Here is a 25,849-nt window from a genome sequence, read left to right on the forward strand (position 1 = left end):
GGATTAGTGGGAATTGGGAAGCCTTTAAAAGCAAGCAGAGGACAACTAAAAAAAGCAACAAGGGGGAGAAGATGAAATACGAGTGTAAGCCAGCTAGTAATATAAAAGAAGACAGGAAGAGTTTTTTTCAATACACAAAATGTGAGAGAGAGCCAAGAATAGACATTGGATCACTGGAAAATGAGGCTGGAGAAATAGTAATTGGAAATAAAGAAATGGCAGAGAAACTGAATTGTTACTTTGCATCAGTCTTTACGGTGGAAGACAACCAGTGGGATACCAGGAGAATCAGGGGGCAGAGGTGAATGCAGCAGCCATCATGAAGGAGAAGGTTCTGGGGAAACTGAAAGATCTGAAGATGGATAAGTCACTTGGACTGCACTGCAGGGTTTTGAAAGAGATAGCTGAGGAGATTGTGGGGGCATTGGTGGTAATCTTTCAGGAATCACTAGAAGCAGGGACTGGAAAGTGGCTAATGTAACACCGCTGTTTAAGCAGTGAGGGAGGCAGAAGACAGGAAATTATAGGCCGGTGAGCCGGACTACGGTCATTGTTAAGTACTTGGAAGTGCAAGATAATAGAGGCCTGAGTCAGCATGGCTTCGTCAAGGGGAGGTCATGTCTGACAAAGCTGTTAAGAGTTCTTTGAGGAGGTAACAAGGAAGTTAGACAAAGGAGAATCAGTGGATGTGATTTATTTCGATTTCCAGAAGGACTTTGCTACATAGGGGACTGTTAAATAAGTTAAAAGCCCATGGTGTTAAGAATACGATCCTGGCATGGAGAGAGGATCAGCTGACTGGCAGAAGGCAGAGAGTGGGAATAAAAGGATCCTCTTCAGGGTGGCAGTCAGTGACTAGTGGTGTGCCTCAGGGATCGGTGTTGAGACCGCAGCTTTTCACAATATACATTAACGATCTGGAAGAAGGAACTGAAGGCACTGTTGCTAAGTTTGCAGATGATACAAAGATATGCAGAGGGACAGGTAATACTGAGGAAGCAGGGGGGGCTATAGAAGGCCTTGTCAGGCTAGAAGAGTGGGCAAAGAAGTGGCAGATGGAATACAATGTGGAAAAGTGTGAGGTTATGCACTTTGGAAGGATAAATGGAGGCATAGATTATTTTCTAAATGGGGAAATGCTTAGCAAATCAGAAGCACAAAGGGACTTGGGAGTCCTTGTTCAAGATTTTCTTAAGGTTAATGTGAAAGTTCAGTCAGCAGTTGGGAAGGCAATTGCAATGTTAGCATTCATGTCGAAAAGAGGGATGGCCTTCTGAGGCTGTATACGGCTCTGGTCAGACCCCATTTGGAGATTTGTGATCATATTTGGGCCCCGTATCCAAGGAAGGATGTGCTGGCCTTGGAAAGGGTCCAGGGGAATGATTCCTGGAATGAAGAGCTTGTCATATGAGAAACAGTTGAGGACTCTGGGTCTGTACTCCTAGAATCATAGAATGTACAGTACTCATTGGAGATTGGACGGATGAGGGGGGAATCTTGTTAAAATTTACAGGATACTACAAGGCCAGGATAGAGTAGACATGGAGAGGATGTTTCCAGTAGGAAAAGCTGAAACCAGAGTACACAACCTCAGACTAAAGGGACGAACCATTAAAATGAGATGAGGAGGAATTTCTTCAGCCAGAGGGTGGTGAATCTGTGGAACTCTTTGCCGCAGAAGACTGTGAAGGCCAAATCATTTGAGTGTCTTTCAGACAGAGATAGATAGGTTCTTGACTAATAAGGGGATCAGGAGTTATGGGGAGAAGGCAGGAGAATGGGAATTGAAAAATATCAGCCATGATCAAGTCTGCTCCGCCGTCCAATGGGCCGAGTGGCCTAATTCTGCACCTATGTCTTATGGAGACTTTATCCATTCAGTCTTCCATCTCATGCAAACCTGAACCCTGGAGAGTTATGCTCCCTGGCTCACGGATGGTGGACAAGGGGAACGAGATGCTGAGGTGGGGCTACATCTGGTGCAGGTTCCCTGGCATTGAGATGGACCATATGTTTGCATGCAGTCCGTTCTCTGGTTTTGACTGATTAGGAAACTGGTCCTGTCTTCTCCACTATGATCCCCGGTATCCACCAGACTCCGTCTCCAAAATCCAGGACATACACTGTCTCATGGCTTGAACCCTCTGTTGTGCTTGCCGGTGGTCATGCTACCTCTTGAGAAAGTCTTGTTTCTTCCCCACCTTCCCAGCAAGGTTGGGAAATGTCAAGCTTAAACGGGTTCAGAGCTGTTGACCCATTAGGTGCTTCGCCGGCGCTACACCGGTCGTAACGTGCGGCGTGGTCTAATAATCAAAATTAAAAACATGACAGTTTTGTTTCAACTGACCCAGTGGGTTGTTGTTTCATGCCCCTTTTAAAGGTTTGCACTGCCCACTCAGCCAGACCATTCGAAGAAGGGTGACACAGAGTGGTTTGAATATGCTTCATCCCATTCGTCCGTATAAACCCCAGAAATTCCTCACTTGTGATGGGGTGTCATCATCAGTGACAAGCACCTCTGGGATACCATGAATGCTGAATAATTGGCATATCTTCTCCATGGTGGAAGGCATCCAGTGTACATCCATTTGAGTGGGCATTGATCAACAGCAGAAACACTGACCCCAGGAAAGGCCCAGAGACGTCTGCGTGCAATCACACCCAAGGGCACCCCGACCACTCCCATGGTTGAAGCGAGGCTGATGGTGGGAGCTTTTTATGTTCTTGGCACGCCGCGCACTGCTCTGCCCCACCAACCCCTCAACATCGAGCCCTGGCCACCACACATAGCTCCTAGCGAGCATCTTCATTTTGGAAATCCCCGGATGTCCACTGTGCGCATCTTCATTTTGGAAATCCCCGGATGTCCACCGTGCAAGTGCTGCAAAATGTTTTTTTGGCCTTGCACGGGACGACCATACAGGCCACAGGAGAATGCCGTCCTCTACGCTACGTTCCTGGTGCTTGGTTGCGAATGCTCGCAGTTCTTCTGGATGTTTCCCCTCAAGTCCCCCATGTAGGACGACGTGGCACAGTTGTGCCAACATAGAGTCCTTCAAGTCCACAAACGGATTTCAGGCCATGACAGGCAACATGGCCATAAAATTAAGTGCCAACACAACTTTGTCTGCTACTGGCGGGGATTGGGTGGGGTGGGTTGTATAAGCATTTGGAATTGGCTAAAGGCATCTGCGTGTGCCTGGGCGATGCTCAAAAATATATTTGTGCCAACAGTAATGCCCTTCGCTGGATCCTGGCCGAAGCTATTGGCGTGATCACTTTGTCTTCTTTGAAAAGTCAGAGTCAAAGTAAGGGCTTGTGGTCCGTGATTATTGCGAAATGATGTCCATAGACGGACTGGTTTTAAACTGCAAAGATCACACCCAGTCCTTCTTTTTCAATTTGATCGTAATGGCACCCTGCATCACCTAAGGTTCTTGAGGCGTAGGCTATTGGCTGCTCTGTCCCATCGTCCCACTGATGGGACAACACTGCCCTGATGCCACATGGGAAGGCTTTTCATGTAAGCATCAGTGGCTTTGACGGGTCATAATGCATTAGTAGCCCGGAGGATAATAGATGGCGCTTTAATTTGGCAAATGTCTCTTCTTGTGATGCTTTATATGCCCATTTCTGGTGCTTCTTTAAAAGTACATGTAGAAGCACCAGGATGCTTGCCAGATGTGGAATAACTTTTCCATAATAGTTAGCAAGCCCTAAGAATGACCTTAACTCTGTTGCATTCTCTGGTGTTGGTGCCCGTTTGATGGCTCAGACTTTAACTTCTACCGGTTGTAACCCATCTTTGTCAACCCGGTATCCCAGGTAAAGGACTTCTCTTGCCCGGAAGACGCACTTTCCTCTTTTCAGGCGGACACCTAATTCCAAGAATCGGCGGAGGATCTCTTCTATGCTGTCTCGGTTTTCCTTCTCTGAGGCTCCTGTAATCAAAACGTCCTCCAGCTGGACAGCCACCTGTGGAGCCCTTTGAGAAAGGTTTCCATAATCCGCTGGAAAATGGCACATGCAGACAACATCCCAAATGGGAGCCTGGTGTTCCCACTGTGGGTATTAATGGTCACATATTTTCTGGACGTCGAGTACAACTCTAGCTGGAGATACGCATGGCTCATATCCGGAAAGGCCCCTAGCCAACTTCGCGTAAGGCTCTTCCATGTGCGACATGGTGTACAGGTCTAAACAGGACAAGCCAACAATCTGTCTGGCTTCAGCACTGGGACCACTGGTGCCGCCTATTATGCAAACTGGACAGGGCGAATAATCTCCAAGTTCTCTAGACGGCTCCGCTCGTCATGCACTTTTGACAGGTGGACGAATTTGGGACTGGGCGGGCCCAGGAATACTTGGGTTGGATATTTCGGTCTTAGCCGTGGCCCTTTTATCTTCCCTAAACCTTCCAGGAAGACTTACGGGTATTTTCCCAGGACCTCCTACAATCTGTCTGTACCTATTTTAAAGATCTGTTGCCAATCTAGGCGGAGTCTCTATAAACAGTCACGGAAAACTGGGTTTGGGCCCCTGCACCAGTACCAATGGCAGTCAAATTGATTGTTGTCCATGGGTAACTGGGGTCATCGTTGTCCCAATAATTGTTAAAGTTCTCCAGTGTACGTTGCCAGCTGTGCCTTAGTATCCTTTAGGCCCAGGTGCCATTTTCCGGAATGCCTGTTGTCCAACGACCGAGACAGCAACCCATTTATCTATTTCCATATCCAAGGAGTGGCCATTCACTTGGGAGGATTATCTGCCTACTCTCTCACTGCATGTCTCTAACTGCAATCAAATTAGTTCAACTAAACAGTAAAAGCTCATCTGCCTTACAAGGCCCCACGTGCCATGCAACCACCACATGCTTATGTTTTTTTGTTTATTCTTCAACCTGGAACATTCTCCAAGCACAACAGAATCACAGTTTGAATTAAAACCAACCCCCAAGCATGCAAAAATCTTTGTCCAGCATGAATCTAACTATATGTTTTACCTTTCCAGGCACAGAAACATATGAAATTAAACCCTTTTAAAACTATTAGTTTAGTTCTAATGTTTACCAATACAAATAGCTACCTGTGTTTTCCTAACACTGCTTTTATTTGAGAGAAGACACCATATGATGTCTGGGAATATGGATTCATTGTTCCAGGTGCCTAACTGATACATAGGTATCAGTATGTTCTGTAAAACTTATTAAAACAGGCACTTATCAACGTGTTTTTGCTGAGACAACTGTTTTGCCACACAGTGTGCTTGGTAAAAGTCAATTAAAAATACGGCAGAGTTTTGAAAAACTTACAGAAAAAGTTACAGAAATTACTCAAAGTCTATAGAAAACACATATTAACTCAATGCTTGAAAGTTATTAGACACATTCAGCTAACAGATATCAAAATTTAAAAGAACTCTAAAATTACAAAAACTAATTACAGAACTTAATTCCAAACACATATAATCAAAGATGGTTCATGCTGGGAAAGAAAGTGACGTCTTTTAAACATCACAATGTACAAGGCTGAATGTTTTGACACTTTTTTTTTCCTTTGCACAATAGATATTTGAATTTAGAAAACGGAGCTGATAATTTCTAGGGAGGAGGAGGGTGGTTCCACACCAATAATTGTTCAACATTAACATTTTACATCACTAGCTTAAGGGCCATATATTTTTCTCCCTTGTCAAATTTGAGTGTGATGCTGAGATGAAGTCATGTGATAAACTAATGTCCCAGAATTCAAGATAAAGCCATTGGCATGTACTGCATAGAAACTCTCAAACTCCAACTTCTCTGCTTTAGAAATTGCTCTCTATTTTTCTATTTAACTATATACCATAGTATGCAATAATAATTAATCCTCCAATGGTTGACATTCTTTGTTTATTTGACTAATGCCCCTATATAATTGTAGATAGTGATCAAAATTAAACTTTCCTACAGGTGTGACATCAGCTATTGCAGGGTTTTCCTCCTGATTCCCACTGACTTCAATTTTACCAGAGCTGCTGGATGTCAAATGCTGTGTGGATGATGTCCAGGACAGTCATCATGGGGAACAAATTCAATTGACTGAAAAGCAGGATCTGTGACCCTGGGAATCTCAGAAGGAAGCGGAGATGGATAATTCGCTCAACACTTCTGGCTGAAGATGGCTGCAAACATTTCAGCCTTGAATGTTGCACTCGTGCTAGGTTTCACAAACACGGAGTATATTCATGGAGTCGCCTCCTCCCATTATTTGTTTTCTTGTTCACCATGACTTACAGCTGGAAATGGAATGAGAGCTTTGAGGGCGGCAAGGTGACAGTGCTTAGCGTGCCTGCCTCACAGCACCAAATCTGGCCTTGAGGGACTGTCTGGCTGTGGATTGCACCTTCTCCAGTGTCTGCATAGGTTTCCTCCGGGTGCTCTGGTTTCCTCCCACAGTCCAAAGATGTGTAGGTCAGGTGGATTGGCCATACTAAAAAAATTGGGGTTTTGGGGATAGAGCGAGAGTGCTCCTTCAGAGGGCCGGTGCAGACACCATGGACCAAATGGCCCCCTTCTGCACTGTAAGAATTCTATGATTGTGGCATTGCTAGCTCGTGTATAACATGTATCCACCTAACCCCCATCTCTGGGCATGCCTAATAATAGCATGTCAATCTGGTGAAATTACAATACAGGAGTACATACACGCTAAACAGTGAAGGTCGAATCAAAGGGTGGGGGGTGGGGACAGATAGTTGGGGAGTCCTATGGAGGGCCGGGGTGGGTCAGTTACCCAGAAGCTAGAAGTTTTTTATATCTAACTTTTCCTGGGTAATTACTGAACCATTGAAGTTTGTGGTGCAAATCTCATTGTCAGATGGTTCCTAGTCCAGGGCAATTTCTCAAAGGAAGTTTGAACTTCCCGGACAAATGCCAGTCAATCCTTATCTGAAGGCATCCGTCGGGATTGGGGAGAGGGGAGGTGGGGGAGAGATTCGGAAGTTACAGGCCTATAATGCTACAGTGCGGCCATTCAAGGAAGTGCATAAAGATTGACAAATTTATACAAATAGTTTCCATTTCAAACGTGTCAAAACGTTTGCAGGAAATCGGCACAATAGTCAATTCTCCAGCGGAATGAGGGTTTGTTACAAGTGGAGCAGGGAACTCGGACACAATCCTTCTCCATTTTGAAATTTTTATTGTAAATATATTTCTGTCATTTTTAAGTATACTTTTATTGCAAATTCCTCTGTGCTGTAATCACACAATGTGAGAGTGCGATTATGTGTATCCCGATATTTTCATTATAAAATGCGAGATAGGTATTGATAGTCGAAACAGCCAACAGGAACAGTACACAGATATGATGCTTAGTTCCAGAACATGAATCTGGACAAACGTTTGCCTCAACTTACATAACATTAGTTCTAATTACAACATGTGAATTGGGGTAATTATTTATTTCTACAGTGCAACCTCATTTGAACACCCACAGGTAATAAATACTTTCAGTGGACAGATTAGCTTATAGGTGCAAGAGTATATAAAATCTCACCTTGAGGCTGAAGTAATGTTCCTTCTCTTTGTAAAGATGCATAATTAAGGAATGGTGGAATCACAAGCATTAGAAGAAGGTACTTTAAAACCGAGAAGAGTCGAGGACATACTCTCAACTGTGAAGATGATTCTCTGTTACTCTCTGTGGGACAAACTTGATCCGTATTGTTTTTCTGGATAAAGAAAAGGTGAACATTACCCCCATAGTTGTGGATGTTGTTTGTTTCACTGTATCTTCAAAGTAATGACACAGCTGAGAATAATTTTCTTATAGCCAACAGACAGACTGAAGGCATCAAAATTAAGGTGGTATTTTGCCACTTAATAAGTGACTATTTCAATGATCAATTAGGAGTTGAAAGCAGGAGTTGAAAGCCAGCATAAGAGAATTATCTTTGTTGACATTTTGATTAAGAAAGTAATGAAGAAAAAAAAATGTACTTGAATTTATAGGTCACCTTTTTGACCATAGAATGCAATACTTTTACAGCCATTAAATTACTTTTAAAGCATAGTCACGGTTCTACGTTAGGCACAATTGGAAGCTAATTTGGGCACAGCAAATTCCCAATGCTGGCCAGTTATTCAGTTTTTGACTGTGGCACGGTAAATGCCAGCCAGGACACAAGGAAAGCTCCACAGCCCTTTGATACAATGGTGGTGTGGAATCTTGCATGTCCACCCAAAATATCAGATAAAAGCCTCGTTTTAACATCACATTTAAAAGATGTCCAACAGTGCATTACTCCATAAGTAATGCCGGGAGTTTCAGTCTTGATTGCGCGTTGAATTCTCTGGAACGGAGTTCAAACCCACAAACTTACGACTGGGAGGTTAGTATGCCACCAGGTTATACTGTAAATTTACATACCAAAAATGAGACTGCATAGATGCATCTAATATAGTCCAATAAGTTAGAATATAACAGCAAGGATTCTATGTTCAATTGATAAGCCTCAACCTTAACCCCACTGTTACAGCAACAGACAGCATGTCATTAGAGTATGGGAGCTTGATTTAACATATATAATCATTGAATCCGTGCATATAAATATGTACACTAATCTCTTGCTCCCTCACTCCCCGATTGTCACTCACTTGCCTTGTCACCAAGCCCCGACTCAAAAGTTTGGCATTACGTCCTTGCTTTTGTACTCTACGCCTCTACTGTCCTGTATACTTTTTTTTAATAAACTGTTTTAACAACTTTTGCCAGCTTCAGATATCTGTGAACTTAAACCCCAGGTATCGCTGTTCCTGATCCACAAATATATTTATCTGGATTTGAGCAGGCAAAGCCCAGAGGATTTTCAAAATTAGTGATAGATATAGCCAATGACACAAAAGTGGGATATGTAGGGGAACAATACAAAAATGTAATAGTAAGTATTGGTAATGATACAAGGAGGAACCCACAATACAATAAGAAACTTTCTGGATAAAAACCATCTGCGATGGAATTGTCTGGATAAACATCCCTCTGTAATGGTTCCTAACTGGAATGATACAAGGAGGGATTCCGGAGGTAAATACCATTCTGTAACGATAGAAAAAGAAACTAACTGGATACACACCCAGCTGCATAAATACAAGAAGAAGTGTACTGCGATAGTGCCCATAGTTATAGGGGAAGCAGTGGCAAAGTGGTAATGTCACCAGGGTCCAGGCTAATGCTTTGGGACGCGTGTTCATATCCCACCACTGCAGCAGGTGGTATTTATATTCAGTTAATAAACCTGGAATCTAAAGACCATGAAACCATCAAATGTCGTAAAAAACATTTGGTTCACTCGTGCCTTTTGAAGGCAATCTGCCAGCTTACCTGGTCTGGCCTCCATGTGACTCCAGCACAACAGGTGATGTGGTTGACTGTCCTCTGAAACGACCCAGCAACCTACTCAATTCAAAGGTGCTTTGATCCCCACGAGACCCACAGAGACGATCCAATCGATCTCCCAGTGGTGCTCCTCCACTGAGGGGTGGAGGCCCGACAGTGGGCTCATTAAATCCCCAAGATAAAAGGCGGCCCAAAGGGAGCTGGCGTCTTAGGCTGGTCCTAGCTGGGACTCGGGGTGCTTTTTGTCTTACTGTGAGGAGGAAATAAACCACTTTTCGGGACTCCACTCCACATTGACAATATTGGCGAGGAGGACAAAAACAGAACTGCAGGTGGCGCTGCCGAACATCGAGACGACAGCTGCATCTCACCATTGAGAAGCTACGCCTCTCATTCAGTACCCATGGCGTCCTGGAGGTATTGGTCACAGACAATGTTACCACGTTTGCTAGCGAGGCGTTTGTACACTTCAAAGTCAAGCAGGGTAAAGCACATCCGGGCCACCCCAGACCACACTTCCTCAAACGGTCTGGCTGAACGAGCGATGCAGACGTTCAAGAAGAGCATGAGGAAACAGGTCACGGGAGCCGTGGAGACAAGGTTGCAGTGTTTTTTGTTCAGCTACCATACCATGCCACACAACGACCGGAGTGACACCAGCGGAACTGCTGATGGGCCGGATGCTGAGAACCCGCCTTGGCCTGACACTCCCTGATATTAGCGGGAAAATGGAATGGAGGCACAATCTCCAGAGACAGTATGGAAGCAAACGGACGTAGCACAGAGGTTTTCGACTAGGGCACAGAACTTTGGAGACGGTGCCCGGTGGATACCAGAGACTGTGGTGAAATGAACGGGACCGGTATCTTACATGATAAAAACACGGGAGCGGATGTGGTGAAAGAATATGGACCGCATTCAAAGCAGGGAGCCAACATCGGGACCGACCCTACCGGATGAGCCGGCTTTAGGTATCAGGTCCGACCCTACCGGATGAACACTCCTGTGGTCCCGCCTGCCCGGCACAAGGGGGTTTCGAGGCGACGTCCCCTAGGGGCTCTGAGACTGAGAAGCGCAAAGTGAAGGACTCCGAATCCGACATGGATGCTCAGGCATCCACGGTTTCGGATGACAGCCTCACCAGGGAATGATCACAAAATGCCCCCCCCCCGATAATCGGTGCGAAAATGACATTCCCCAACATGCTACAGTGCTTCCACCCCCCGCCCCAGCCCCTCAACAGCCGGAGACACAACCGTCGAAGTGGAGAAGTCAGCCTCCTCTACCCTCTATTGCAGAGGAGCTTGCAGACTTTGGGGTAGAGAGAGAGGGACGGGTTATAACCCCTATCAGGCCCACGGGGACAACTCAATTGATTTCCCCCACATGGGGCTCATGGAATACGAGCTCCCCTGAAGGGTGCAACAGCGGGGTTCATTAAATCCCCGAGATAAGAGCTGGCCAGGCTGGGACTTGGGTGCTATTTACCATTGTATGTCCTTACTGGGAGTAGGAAATAAACCATATTAAACTTACCTTTTCAGCACACTTGATTGATTACAATAAAAGGCAATTAGGAATGGGCGACAAATCCTGGCCTTGCCAGTAACATCCACATCCCCTCAAAGAATTCAAAAAAGATTATAAGAAAGAACCCTCTGCAAATACTCATTTGCAATGTTATGTAGAGAAATGATTCCTTTGATAAATATCCATTTGAAAATGCACAGGTGGGAACTCTCTGGATAAATATCGATTTGTAACAGTCCAAATGTTTTGCAGATTCAATAGTTTGCGTATAAATATATATCTTTTTTTTTTTTTAATTTGGAATATCCAATTCATTTTTATCCAATTAAGGAGCAATTTAGTGTGGCCAATCCACCTAGCTTGGATTGTGGGAGGAAACCGGAGCACCTGGAGGAAACCCACGCACACACTGGGAGGATGTGCAAACTCCGCACAGACAATGACCCAAGCCGGAATCGAACCTGGGATCCTGGAGCTGTGAAGCAATTGTGCTATCCACAATGTTACCGTGCTGCCCTCGTCATTGGGTATTCTTATGGGATAATGTTAAGATATCTATTTATACGAAGAGCAGCACGGTGGTGCAGTGCATAGCACTGCCGCCTCACGGCGCCGAGGTCCCTGGTTTGTTCCCGGCTCTGGGTCACTGTCCGTGAGGAGTTTGCACATTCTCCCCGTGTCTGCATGGGTTTCGCTCCCACAACCCAAAGATGTGCAGGTTAGGTGGATTGGCCATGATAAATTGCCCTTAGTGTCCAAAATTGCCCTTAGTGTTGGGTGGGGTTACTGGGTTATGGGGATAGGGTGGAGGTGCTGACCTTGGGTAGGGTGCTCTTTCCAAGAGCCGGTGCAGACTCGATGGGCCGAATGGCCTCCTTCTGCACTGTAAATTCGATGATGATGAACTTGCAGAACCACTGCCGCTCTATGATGACTTTTTTTTTGTTTTATTTTTTTTAATAAATTTAGAGTACGCAATTATTTTGTTTCCCAATTAAGGGGCAATTTCGAGTAGCCAATCCATCTAACTTGCACATCTTTGGGTTGTGGGGGTGCCACGTGCCGCCCTGAATACCTAATTATTTTATCAAACACTCCTTACATTACAAATATTTGTGGAAACCCAGCTAACGTGAGATACTAATTCTAATCATAGGAAATACCATTTGAGAATAATGCAAGTTGCGGTGGTTACTCGATCAATAAAATGGGCACGATCAACCGGTTGCGTTACGCCCGAAAGGCCAGGTATACGCCGGACAATCTTGTGAGACGTTGCAATGTGAATCCCGCCCATTATGGGCAGATTACTTTTTAGGAAATCTGCATATTAGAGCGAGACAGCTAGTCTCACTCTAACACCCTCCCACAGTCTACCCAAGGCATTGGGATCTGACCCTGTCGCCATGGAGACGTCACGTGAGCGCTGTTCAGTGCTGGTCTCCACAAACAGGGACAAGACGGAATGGCACTCATTGAGGTCTCCCAGGGAATCGGAGGCCCCCAGGTGCTTGCACTCTGGGCAGGGTGGCACCCTGGCACTGCTGGTGCCACTTGGGGCACCAGCCTGGCACCCTGACACTGCCAGCATGGGTACCAGTCTGGTGCTGCCAAGGTGTCCAGGTGGCACTGCCAGCTGGAAGGGTTTAGTGCAGAAAATGGGACTCTTGTTTGCTGAGACCTCCCGGGCTAAAGACCTCACACACCAGCGGCTTCTTTCGGCAGGGAGGACGCGTGCATCCATCGGTGTGGTCGTCGCAGAGTGGTAATATTGACTTGTGTATTGGCTGGGCCCCTTCTGGCCTGAAGACCTTGCATACCAGCGCCTGCTTTCCATCGGTGCAGTCTTCCCAGGGCAAGAGTATGGACTGTGTATTTGCTGGGCCCCATCCAGGCTGAAGACCTCCTTTCGCTCCCATATCCTTCCGCCCACCAACTGCACTGGAGTCTCCCATCGGAGGCACCAGCCCATCCACGTGCCCCACCTTCCTGTGCCACCCGAATGGGAAGAGTCTTGTTCGATAGTGTGGGGTTTCCGACGCTCTGACTGATCACGCCCAAATGTGAAGCCAAGAATGGCCCAACATAAATCAGCTGCAAATTACTCTGGACAATATTTTTTATGCTTAATTTTATGTTAAATCTTTATCCTGCTCATTCCTATCAAACAAGTTCATCACATTGTACTGCTAAAAATATGTCTGTTCAGACAAGAAAATGTCATTTATGGATAATGCTATAAAGGACACGACACATAATAACAAAAGAAAATTAAGTTGTGATAGGACTGCTGAAAGATGAGTGATAGGACTACTGAAAGATGAGTAAGGTAAAGTAACAGGCAATGCAGAAATGACAGACATATTGAATACCTATTTTGCCTCAGTTCCCTGAAGAACATAACAGATACTACACAAGAGGATGAGCTTAAAAAGAATATCAATACAATTGGCATACAAAAGAAGAAAATACTTGACAAATTAGCAGGCTAAAAGAGAATAAAGGTTCGGGAGCTGGATTCTTCAATTCTGGGGCTATGTCCCCACGTCAGCGGGGGAACGGTGGCATTTTACGCCAGGAAAACTGGCGCAATTCCCCGTTTCGCTGGGGCCTAGCAGGACGGCAGCGTAGAGCACACAGCTCTAGCTGCCGACCCGCCCCGGTGAATTGCCAGGTCCTTGGCCGCGCATACGCATGGCGGCGGCCTGCAGCGGCTACACGTGCTTCATGGCGGAGGCCGCCTGCGGAACCGGCCCGCGAAATGGTCCCCCCCAGTGACCCCAGCGCCAAATAATGTCCCCCCCCTGCCCGGGGATCAGCTCTCCCCGGCTGTGGCTGCGCTGGACTTAGTCCGCAGCTGCCACGCTGAGTTCCCGACGAATGAGGCCACACGTGTCCCGCGCCATCGGGAGCCCGGGCGGTCGGGGGAGGTACATCGGGGGGGCGGGCCTCAGGCATTGGCCTGAGGCCGTCAATACGGCGCATGGCGGACTCCCAGAGCTTTGGAGGGGGCGGAACATCGCAAAAGCAGCACCGCCCCCGATTCAGTCAGGAAATGGGAGTCTCCGGCCGTTCGCCGAACGCGATATCGGCGTCCGTGTCATAATATCCACTGGTATATAATGAGATGCAGACAGGCAGTGATTGACACACAGGATAACCCATGAACACACACGACACATAACAACCAATCACCAGACAGGACACCACCACTATAAAGCACACAGGGCATTAAGACTCTCCCTCTCTCTACAGGACACAGCTACTGAGATAGTAAGAGTGCACAAGCCAGTGAGCACTATCACCATGTGGTAGAGAGTTAGTCTGGTCAAGCCATAGGAAGTTATCAGTTAGATTGATAGAGTGTCAACTCACAGCAGACTATGTACAGCAATCAGGAAGTTCAATAAAACAGTGTTGGACCATCTCCTGTGTCAGAAGCCGGTTTCTAGTTTCACTGCATCCAGTGGCAGTCAACGTTGAACCAACTTACTTAACACATCATTGTACCAGAGTGCTATTAATCCTAATGAACCTACCTCGAGTGCATCTGCAACGACCAGCAAGCAGCCATCCGGCCTCATGGAAAACATCCAGCCTCCTTTGCAACTCCGGATCTCCGGCAACCTCGGCGCCAATTGGAAAGTCTTCAAACAAAAGTTCCTCCTGTACATCGAGGCCTCCAACCTCAAGGCAGCATCAGATGCCAGAAAGATCGTGCTGTTCCGGTCGACTGCGGGGGATCACGCCATCCACATCTATAACTCGCTTACATTTGCCGATGGCGTAGACAAGACAACGTTCAAGACAGTTCTGCTGAAATTCGACAGCAACTGCAACATTGAGGTGAATGAGAGCTTTGAACAGTACATCTTCCAAAAGAGGCTTCAGGGTAAGGATGAACCTTTTCACTCCTTGACCCATCTCCCCATTCTAGCGAGATCAGATCGTTTTCGGGGTCCAGCCCAACTCCCTGCGGGAGCAGCTCCTCAAAATCAAACAGCTGACCCTCTCCACCGCCATCGATAAGTGTGTTGTCCGTGAGCATGACAGAAATCACGACTCCGGCATCAGGGCGGCAGAAACTGCAACACTGGCCTCCCATGAGGCAGAAAGGGTGCAGGCCATAGCAAAAATGCAAGGCCTGAGCATCGAGGAAAGTGGCCATTTCGCGCACTTTTCTCGGGTCCCCACGCATGCGCGCCACGACCGTGTGGATGATGAGGCCGAAGACCCCGAGGCGCATGCGCGAACGTCGGCCGACACACTGCACATGTGCGATGGCGCACAGAACGTGCTGACGTCAGCGTCATGACGTGTCCGAATTGTGGCTCCGCCCATTTAAAGCGGCAATGTCCAGCCAAAGGCAGGCGATGTCTACAGTGTGGAAAGACTTGCCACTAAGCGGCCTTCTGCAGGTCCGCTCCACCAAACAGCCAGCGATCCCAGCTGCAGCACAGACGTGTCCACTGCGTACAACAAGGCATGCAGGATTCTGATCCAGACAGCCCAGCGGACCCCGATGCTGACTGCCTCGAGTCTCCATGTCAGGTAGGCATCATCATAACACGCGAGTTGGTCTCTACCACGCCTGCCAACCACTTTTCGATCCTCAGTGTGGATCCTGACAACGAGTGGTGTGCCGTCATCACGGTCAACCAGTCTCGCATCCGATTTAAATTGGACACTGGCGCGTCTGCGAACCTCATATCACAGTCAGACCTCAACAGCATCCGACACCAACCTAGCATTCTTCCACCAGCCTGCCAGCTCCTTGACTACAATGCCAATGCCATAGCTGCCAGTGGGTCGTGTCCGCTAGGTGTCTCTCTTAAGGCAATCAAGGCGACATTGAGATTCGAGATCATCCAGCCTGACGAGGCATCCCTGCTCGGTGCTCGCGCATGCAAACTCTTAAATCTGGTACAGCGAGTTCATGCCATGTCCTCGACACCGGCGACGGCCTCGCCCAATGCAAATCTCCAGGCGGAGATAGATGACATTCTCACACAATACCACAGTGTGTTTGATGGGATGGGCATGCTCCCATATCGCTACAAGATATTGCTCAAGCAGAATGCCACCCCAGTCATCCATGCACCACACCGGGTGCCGGCTCCTCTCAAGGATTGTTTGAAAACGCAGCTACAAGAGCTCCAAGACCAGGGCATCATTTCAAAGGTCACGGAACCCACAGACTAGGTCAGCTCCATGGTCTGCGTCAAGAAACCCTCTGGCGAACTCCGCATTTGCATTGATCCCAAAGACCTGAATCGCAAACATCATGCGAGAGCATTACCCAATCCCGAAGCATGAAGAATTGACCTGTGAGATGGCTCACGCCAAATTCTTTACCAAGTTGGACGCCTCCTGTGCCTTCTGGCAAATTCAGCTGGACGAGTCCAGTTGGAAGCTGTGCACTTTTACCACTCCATTCGGCAGGTATTGCTACAACCGCATGCCTTTTGGTATCATATCAGCTTCCGAAGTATTACATCGCAAAATGGAGCAAACGATGGAGGGCAGCGAGGGGGTGCGAGTCTATGTGGACGACGTGATCATCTGGTCCACGACGCCCGAGGATCACATTGCTCGCCTCAAACAGGTTTTCCAGAGGATTCATGAAAATCGCCTCCAGCTCAACAGGTCCAAATGCTCGTTTGGGCGGTCTGCTGTCAAGTTTTTAGGTGACCACATTTCACAGCAAGGTGTGCACCCTGACGCCGACAAGGTGCTGGCAATCAATGCCATGAAGACACCAGAGGACAAAAAAGGCGGTCCTTCGCTTCCTCGAAATGGTAAATTTTCTCGGAAAATTCATTCCCAACATGGCATCCCACACCACGGCCCTCCGGCATCTCGTTAAAAAGTCAACAGTGTTCCTGTGGCTTCCCGCACATCAAGCGGAGTGGCTTGAGCTGAAGGCGAAGCTCACCACAGCCCCAGTACTGGCGTTCTTTGACCCAACCAAGGATACCAAGATATCCACAGACGCAAGCCAGGACGGCATTGGGGTGGTGCTCCTCCAGCGTCCTGGGCTCCAGTGGCATATGCCTCCAGGACCATGACTCCGACCGAACAACGGTATGCCCAGATCGAAAAGGAGTGTCTGGGTCTCCTAACAGGAATAGTCAAGTTTCATGACTACGTATACGGTCTGCCGAAGTTCACGGTGGAAACAGACCACAGGCCTTTAGTCCACATAATCCAGAAGGATTTAAGTGACATGACACCTCGGCTGCAGTGAATTCTTCTTCGTCTCCGCCGATATGACTTCGAACTCGTCTACATACCGGGCAAGGAGCTGATCGTTGCGGATGCCCTATCCCGATCCATCACCACGCCATGTGAACCGGGCAACTTCATTTGCCACATCGAGGCACAGGTGCAGTTGTATGCCAGCAACCTCCCAGCCACTGATGAACAAGTTGTCCAGATACGCGAAGAAACTGCCAAAGATCCTCTACTGCAGCGCGTGATGCACACCTTGCCCATGGCTGGCAAAAGGGGCAGTGCCCCCAGTTCTTCAACGTTAAGAACGAGTTAACTGTTGTCGAGGGGATCCTTCTTAAACTCGATAGAATCGTCATTTCCCAAAGCATGCAAGCCATGGTGCTCAGACAGATCCACGATGGTCACCTCGGGGTCGAAAAATGTTGACGCAGAGCTCAGCAGACAGTCTACTGGCCTGGTATCAGCCAGGACATTGCCACTACAGTCCGCCACTACGGTCCTCAACTGCACAACATGCCAGAAGTTTCAACCAGCTCAGCCCAAGGAAACACTGCAACAGCACGAGATCGTGACTTCTCTGTGGTCCAAGGTGGGGATAGACCTCTTGAATGCAAATGGGGGTGATTACGTGCTCTTGGTCAACTACTTCTCCAGCTACCCGGAAGTGGTGAAACTGTCGGACCTCACGTCCAAGTCCGCCTGCAAGGAGACGTTTGCCAGGCACGCATACCACTCACAGTAATGAGTGACAACAGCCCATGTTTCTACAGCCAAGAGTGGTCCGACTTTGCACAATCCTACCACTTCAGTCACATCACGTCCAGTCCCCATTACCCGCAAACGGGAAGGCCGAAAAAGGGGTCCATATTGTCAAGCGGTTGCTGTGCAAGGCTGCAGACTCAGCCTCGGACTTCAACCTGGCGCTGTTGGCATACAGGGCAACCCCTCTGTCGACTGGTTTGCCTCCGGCGCAGTTGCTCATGAACCGCAACCTGAGGACGACTGTTCCAGCCATCCATGTTCCAGACCTTGACCGACTCATGGTGCTACAGAAAGTGCAGCGATCCAGGGACCAGCAGAAGATCACGTATGATGCTCATGCCAAGGATCTATCTGCGCTGGCTCCAGACGATGTTGTTCGCGTCCAGTTGCCTGAGGGAGGTTGGTCAGCCCCAGCTATTGTCGTCAGGCAGGCTGCCCCCAGGCCCTTCATTGTCCAAATGGCTGATGGCTCCATTCTACGGCGCAACAGGAGGGCGCCAAAGTTCCCTGCCCACCGCCTGGCTGCACTTCTCCGCATGTCACCATGCCTCCTCCGGACATCTCGCAACACGAGGCCACCGATCTGGCAGCGATCCCGCCTCTCCATGAGACCGCCGACATGGCAGCAATCCCGCCTGTCCAAGTGCCGGCGTCCCCCCCTCCACCTCTGAGGCGATCAACAAGAATTTGTCGCCCGCCACAAAGACTGAATCTATAGACTTAAATCTTGTAAATTTTGTTCAGTCTGCTCTGTATCTGCACGATAGACACCTTCCCATGTACATATGTTCATTCACTCACCACTTGTATATAATCATGCATGTATATATAATCGCCACTTTCCAAAATTTACTTCAAAAAGAGGAGATGTCATAATATCCACTCATGTATATAATGAGATGCAGACAGGCAGTGATTGACACACAGGATAACCAATGAACACACACGACACATAACAACCAATCACCAGAGAGGACACCACCACTATAAAGCACACAGGGGATTAAGACTCTCCCTCTCTCTACAGGACACAGCCCCTGAGATAGTAAGAGTGCACAAGCCAGTGAGCACTATCACCATGAGGTAGAGAGTTAGTCTGGTCAAGCCAGTAGGATTGAGGAAAAAGTACAGTAACTCAATGAATATCTGCAGACAGCAAACTGGGGGTTATAGCTAACACTGAAGGAGAGAGCAACAGCATGTTAGAAAACATTAGAAAACTTGCAGACTGGGCAGTTAAGTGGCAAATGAACTTTAACATAAACGCGGAATGTCATCCATATCTTAGAAAATAAGAAACTGAAAGATGTTGAAGATCAAAGGATCTGGGAACGTTGGTGAACAAATTATTTTAAAAAGCATTACAGCTCAGCAAAACAAGACACTGGGATTTATTTCTAAGAATACAAACTCTTTGCCGCAGAAGGCTGTGGAGTCCAAGTCAGAGTGCTTTAAGACAGAGATAGATAGGTTCTTAATTAATAAGGGGTTACAGGGAGAAGGCAGGAGAATGGGGATGAGAAACACATCAGCCATGGTCAAATGGCAGAGCAGACTCAATGGGCCAACTCATAGAATCCCTACCCCCACCCCATCCTCGTAACCCAATAACCCCACCTAACCTTTCGTTACTAAGAGGCAATTTAGCATGGCTAATCCACCAATCTTTAGACTGTGGGAGGAAATCAGAGCACCGACCCTTCGAAAGACCACCCTACCTAGGCCCAATCCCAGCCCTATTCCTGCAACCCCAGCGTTAAGGGACAATTTCACATGGCAAATCCGAAGCAGCCATACACAGTGCAGACCTTAGAGCTGTGGAATTAGAGCTATGGAATACACAGTGCAGACCTTAGAGCTGTGGAATTGGTGTTGTGGTGGAGAGCTGTTGCTGCTGCTACTCATGTTTTCTGCCTGCCTGGAGGGAGGAGGGAAAGAACGAGAGAAGGAGAAGAGGGCGACTTGAGACCAGGGTGGGAGCTGAGCCCTCTGGACTGCTTATTTGCTGGGCCCTGCCTCGCACCCATCAACAACTGCCTTTCAGTGAGGACGAAGGCTTATTTTCTCAGACCATCAGGTGTGCATGTCCCAGGGTGAGGATCTGGTAGCCAGTGTGTTAGCTGAGCCCCTCCCAGGCTGAAGACCTCACACACCAGCAACTTCTTTCGGCAGGAAGGACGCCTGCTTACATTGGTGTGGTCATCCCAGAGTATGGACTGTGTATTTGCTGGGCCCGTTCCGGGATGCAGACCTTTCGCTCCCCTGTCCTCCCGCCCACCAGCTGCACAGGAGTCTCCCATCTGAGGCACCAGCCCATCCACGGTGCCCAACCACCCTGTCCTCCTCCCACTGTCCCTTGCTCTCTTTCTCTTTACTTTCCTCGCTCCTCCGCTTCCCTTTCTGGAGGGGAAGAGGACATTATACCACCACATTCTTACTCCCAGCCCCCGCTCCGTCTACTTATGAGTGCTGACAGGACAAAGGCAACATCGGGATGGGCGAGGCACTTGCCCTAATGGCCACTCCATCTACATCAGTAACGGGGCCATCAAAAGTCACATATGCGGGAGTGGTGACCTCCTCTGCTCCCGCAACACTGCTAACACAGAAACTGGTCAAGTGCTCTACTCACCCCACCGTGACCATAGAGTCCATAGCATTCGCACAATGGCTGGGAAAGTCATGTTTTTTCTGAAGGCTGAGCGGGTGGTCCACCTCGCCCTTGAAAAGGGGCTCACGGTGGGCGGTGGACCCTCTTGAGGCCACCTTCGAGAGGGTTACACTAATCGAACGTCCCGCCCTACCTCCTTACAGAGCTCCTCCCCCGCCTTCATCTGGTATAGAAGGTGCTGTCCGAGGTAACGCCGCTCACACTCGGCCTGGAGGACACCCTGCCCCTCAGGCACATCAACTCATTCCAGCGCAAGACTTTCGTCTACCTGATCCTTGGGGAGGTATTAGATGTGGGTTTCGAAGTCTCGCAACAAGAAATGTCTTATCATAATTTTTGGTCTGTGGAGTCACGCCTGCAAGAAGGTGGAGCAGGTGCGGAAGAATTGCCGCGCCTCCAAAGCCATCCCCTCTCCCTCCACTAACGTTACCACCCCACCCCCGCGAGGGGGGACATGTCGGCACTGACTGACACCTCGGCTGCCGGCGCGGAGGAGGGAAGGTGTCCACCAGGCCGTAAGACGCGGAAAAAGACAAGGCGGGGGTGGCCCCACACACCTCCGACCCCGTCGGCCTTGAGAATCTGCTCCCCGGAACACCAGCTGGGGATCTACTGCGACACCTTGCCCCACCACATCACGAGCCCACCGACGCCTCAGCACCTAGTACTCGGCCCAGCATCACTTCAGCGAGGATCAGCAAGGGGAGCGGCGGCAATGAGTACGACCCCGAGCCGGTGCGGAAGGCAACCAAGTCACAACCCCAGGAGCAGAGTCGAGGGAATGGAGGAGCGATACAAGAATGGAGGTTTCGTCGGCGCAGCCCACCATGCGCTCCCCCCCCCCCCGCCCCCGCCCATAAGCGCCGGCACTCTTTTGGGGGGAGGGGGGAAAAAAGAGATTATTTACAACCACCCCTGGGTGTGGAGAGGGTGATTCCCCTACCTCTGCCCCTCGACATCACACCCCAGCCTCCCAAGAAAACTGAAAAAGGAGCAATACATATTAACCCCGGAACTGTCGCAGCCCCCTTGATGACCCGATAAGCCTGGAATACCTGACTGGCGCCCACAACAGCCTTTCCAGGGGCAAAACCTCGAGGCTGGAGGGGGCTGACTTTGGAGTTCTTCAGGGCGTGCTGGGATGTCATAGGGAGAAACTATGCAGGGTTCCTGGGGGAAAGTATCATGATTGGGGAGATGCCCCTCTCATGGCGCAGGGCCACTATTACCTTGCTGCCAAAGACAGGTGATCCCTGCCACCTTAAAAATTGGCCATTGGTCTCCCTCCTTAGCACAGACGACAAAATCTTCACTAAGGCAATGCGCTTCCGCCTTGGCACTGTGCTGGACCACAAAATCCACCCTGACCAGGCCTACACGGTCTCGGGTCACACAATCTATGACAGCATCTGGGTCTAGAACCTGGTATTCCGGACTTCTGGTCAGTCTGTGCTGATGGACACCCTCTCAGAAGGGCTCGGCCTTTCACCTGGAGCAGGACCAGCTTCCTTTATTTGGGTGTCCATCTTTGACCAGCTGAGGAATTCTGGCCGACTAACTGGCAGGAGCTGGAGGCCAACGTCACCGCTCGCTTGAGTCACTGCTCAGAGTGCTGTCTTACAGAGGTCAAGCTCTTGTCCTAAACCAACTGATAGCCTCAAGTGGTGCCGGCTGGTCAGTTTTACCCCTCCCCTTGACTTTGTTACAAAGCTCCATAGAATGCCTGGAGAGTTGTTCTGGGTCGCTGCTGAAGTTCTGAGTCTCCCACTTAGGGAGGGCGGTCAGGTGCTGGTGTGCCTTCGCACTCAGGTGGCGGCCTTCCGCCTTCAGACCCTGCAGTGTTCTCACAAAGTTGAAGACAGCACAAAGGACCTGGCTGAAGTCTCCACCTCCGCAATCCCCTTTCCTCCTTTGAACCTGATGTACGAGGAGAGATTAACAGTTTGGGCTTATACTCGCTAGAGTTTAGAAGGGTGAGAGGGAATCTGATCGAGGTGTATAAAATACTAAATGGGATTGATAAAGTAAATGTAAACCAAACGGTCCCTCTTGTGAGGTAATCTAGAACGAGAAGTCACTGATATAGGTTGAAAGATGGTGGATTAAGAACTGAGATGAGGAGGAACTTGTCACAAGAGGGTAGTGAATGTGGAACTCGCTACCCCACAGTGCGGCGGAATCTGAGTCATTAAATGTTTTCAAGAAAAAAAAAGAGATAAATATATTTTTGATTAAAAAATGGGTTAAAGGACAACAGGTGGAGAGGTGAGTTTGAGACCAGGAAGAGATCAGCCATGATCTGACTGAATGGCGGAACAGACTCAAAGGGCTGAATTGCCTACTTCTACTCTTAATTCCTATGTTTCTATGTTCAAGCGAGATCATTAAGACCAAGCAGACTCCCTTTTCACATAAAAGGTAAGAAAACTGGCAAGGGTTGCAAACGTCGGCTGAATGGCAAAACTGAGTCGCAGGAAAATGTTTTAAAATCATTGGTCTAGAGGGACACAGGTTTAAGGCTTTGAGCAATAAATACATAGAAACTTCGAAAATAGAGGAAGGAAGAGGCCATTCGGCCTTTCGAGTCTGCTCCGCCATTCATTACGCTCATGGCTGATCATCAAATTCAATACCCTGATCCTGCCTTTCCCCCATATCCCTTCACCCCCAAGAGCTATATCTAATTCCTTCTTGAAATTACACAAGGTTTTGGCCCCAAACTACTTTCTCCTCACCTCAGTCCAAAAATGTTTACTCCTTATCCTCAAACTATAACCCCTAGTTCTGGATACATCAGGAATACGAGGGTAAGCATTTTTACATAGTGAGTCATACTCCACGCACACTGTCTATAGGTTGGGGGAATCAGAGATAACAAATGATTTCAAATTTGTGGGCAGAATGCTAGCACAAGTGGCTAGCACTGTGGCTTCACAGCATCAGGGTCCCAGGTTCGATTTTCCAATAGGTCTGTGCGGAGTCTGCACGTTCTCCCCGTGTCTGCGTGGGTTTCCTCCGGGTGCTCCGGTTTCCTCCCACAGTCCAAAGACGTGCAGGTTAGGTAGACTTGCCATGATAAATTGCCCTTAGTGATCAAAAAAAGCTTAGGGGGGGTTACTGGGTTACAGAGATAGGGTGTAAGTGAGGGTTTAAGTGGGTCGGTGCAGACTCACTGGGCCGAATGGCCTCCTTTTGCACTGTATGTTCTATGTTCTAAATGGAAATTGGATAGGCAATTGATGGAATATATTTGCATAGCTATAGGGATAGAACAGTGAAAATGGGCTGAATGGACTGCTCTACAGAAAAATTGCAGACTAGATGGGTCGAATAGTTTTTCTGAGTTTAATGGCTCCACGTACAAGCATGTGGCACTGTCAGTAAATGTTACAATCACAAAGCCGAGCTATTTTACAAAGGTCTTCAGGCCGATTCGGCTGAATGGGGAGGTTGTTGCTATCGCTGTCTGGGGTTTGCTCCCTAAGGCTCAGGTGGCTGCTGTGTTTGAGGCTTCCCCTGGATATATTTACCTGTGCTGCAGGCTGTGAAGCGACACAAGGCGGCTGCGTCGGCACATGCTGCTGCCTTCTCCTCAAAGCCGCTCTCATCTCTCCACTGCCCACACTCACACAAGGAGCTTCCCCGCTTGGGCCTTGTACCTGAGCTCGGCCCCGCCCACACTGCTCTGACTGACAGTCCGACCCCTCCCACCCTGCTCTGACTGACAGCCCGGCCCCGCCCATACTGTTCCGACTGACAGCACATTGCTGACTGACAGCCCGGCCCCGCTAAGGCTGCTGGGTGACAGCCCGGCCCCACCCACGGTGCTCTGACTGACAGCCCGGCCCCGCCCAGGCTGCTGAGTGACAGCCCGGCCCCACCCACGCTGCTCTGACTGACAGCCCGGCCCCGCCCACACTGCTCTGAGTGACAACCCGGCACCGCCCAGACTTCTCTGACTGACAGCCTAGCCCCGCCCCTTTGTCAACACTGCTGGCATTGACAGCATGTCGCTTTGATTGGCTGAGCCGCTCAGTCAGCTGCTGGCAAGCTGTGAGTGACAGATGGGGCTCGCCGCTTTTCCTGCCACTGCCCCGACTGGCACCTGGTCGATAAGATGAGAATAGAATGGTAGTCAACATAAAAGAGAACCCCAAAATATTCTACCTGGAACCCCAAAATATTCTACCTGTATGTAAATTATAACAGTAAGCAGGTCCTGTTAGGAACAAAGAACTGCTTACAGAGCTGCATATTTAACATGTACTTGGTATCAGTGTTTACTAAGGAAGTTGAATCTGACAAAATGTCTAGAAATGGAGATGGAAGCGATGGGATGGGAATTGAGAGAGAAGGTACTGGAAAAACTGGCTATGCTTAGATAGCTATGTTGCCTGGTCTAGATAGCTTGCATTCCAGGTTGCAAGGTAGTTGGAGTGGAGATAGCAGGAGGACCTGCAATAATCTTCCAGTTTTACCTGGAAAGTGGGGAGGTGCCGGACGATTGGAGACTCGCAAGTGCGATACCCTTTTGAAATGGTGTCAGAACAGTCTGAGCACCTATTGGTTTAACACCAGTGGCAGGTAAGGTTTTAGAAACAATGATCAGGGGGAAAATTAACAGGCAATTTGAGAGGTTTGGGTTAACTAAGGATAAGACAGCAAAGGCAAATCATGCTCAACTCATTTAATTGAGTTTTTTGATGAAGTAACAAAAGGTAAATGAAGGGACTGCAATGGATGTTGGCTCCATGGATTTTAAGAAAACAATTGGCAAAATAGCACAAAAGGCTGGTTAACAAAATAAGGCTTGTTGAATAGGTGGGTCGGTGACCAATTGTATTAAAATCTGGATTCAGGAGACTTCCAGTGGCGGCTATGAAGGAGTAAGTCGCACATTTGCTGGCTCCCACTCTGGTCGGACTTTTGGATCTTCCCCCGGACTTTTTTCCAGTTTTAAATGGCAAATTCAAAGGCTGAGGCAATTGGGCACTTTTTCCACGTATCGGTGCATGGAGAAAAGGACCAGAAGTGCATGAAAGGGCAGAAACAAGAAGTTAGCCACGAGCTGTGTTGAAGCTGCAGCGGGAGACAGTATGGCCGAGGACCGGACCCCTGGGGTGGCAGCGCAGCGACCAACGGACCCGGTGATGCAGAACATCCAGGATGGTTTTGCCAGGCAGAAGTGGGAATGTTTGGACCCGATTAAAGTGGTGAAATTCCATAGGACCCTGGACAAGGAATGCATTCTTCGGTGGACCAAGCGAACGCGGAG

The 25,849-nt window shown here is 48.6% G+C and overlaps 1 protein-coding gene across 3 annotated transcripts in view; it reads right to left on the bottom strand.

Moving 5' to 3' along the window:
• Positions 1-24,246, bottom strand: part of LOC140385261 (uncharacterized) — a 217,884-nt gene extending 193,638 nt beyond the window's left edge. For all 3 annotated transcript variants that reach the window (XM_072467217.1, XM_072467216.1, XM_072467218.1), the window contains exons 1-2: positions 24,105-24,246; positions 7,539-7,713 (exon numbers count right to left, since the gene is read on the bottom strand). In XM_072467217.1, the coding sequence (XP_072323318.1) occupies positions 7,539-7,713; positions 24,105-24,182 (253 nt within the window). In that variant the 5' untranslated portion in view covers positions 24,183-24,246. The remainder of the gene's footprint in view (positions 1-7,538; positions 7,714-24,104) is intronic.
• Positions 24,247-25,849: the final 1,603 nt, after the last annotated feature.

The sequence above is a fragment of the Scyliorhinus torazame genome, chromosome 11 (assembly GCF_047496885.1).
Source record: "Scyliorhinus torazame isolate Kashiwa2021f chromosome 11, sScyTor2.1, whole genome shotgun sequence".
Lineage (NCBI taxonomy): Eukaryota > Metazoa > Chordata > Chondrichthyes > Carcharhiniformes > Scyliorhinidae > Scyliorhinus > Scyliorhinus torazame.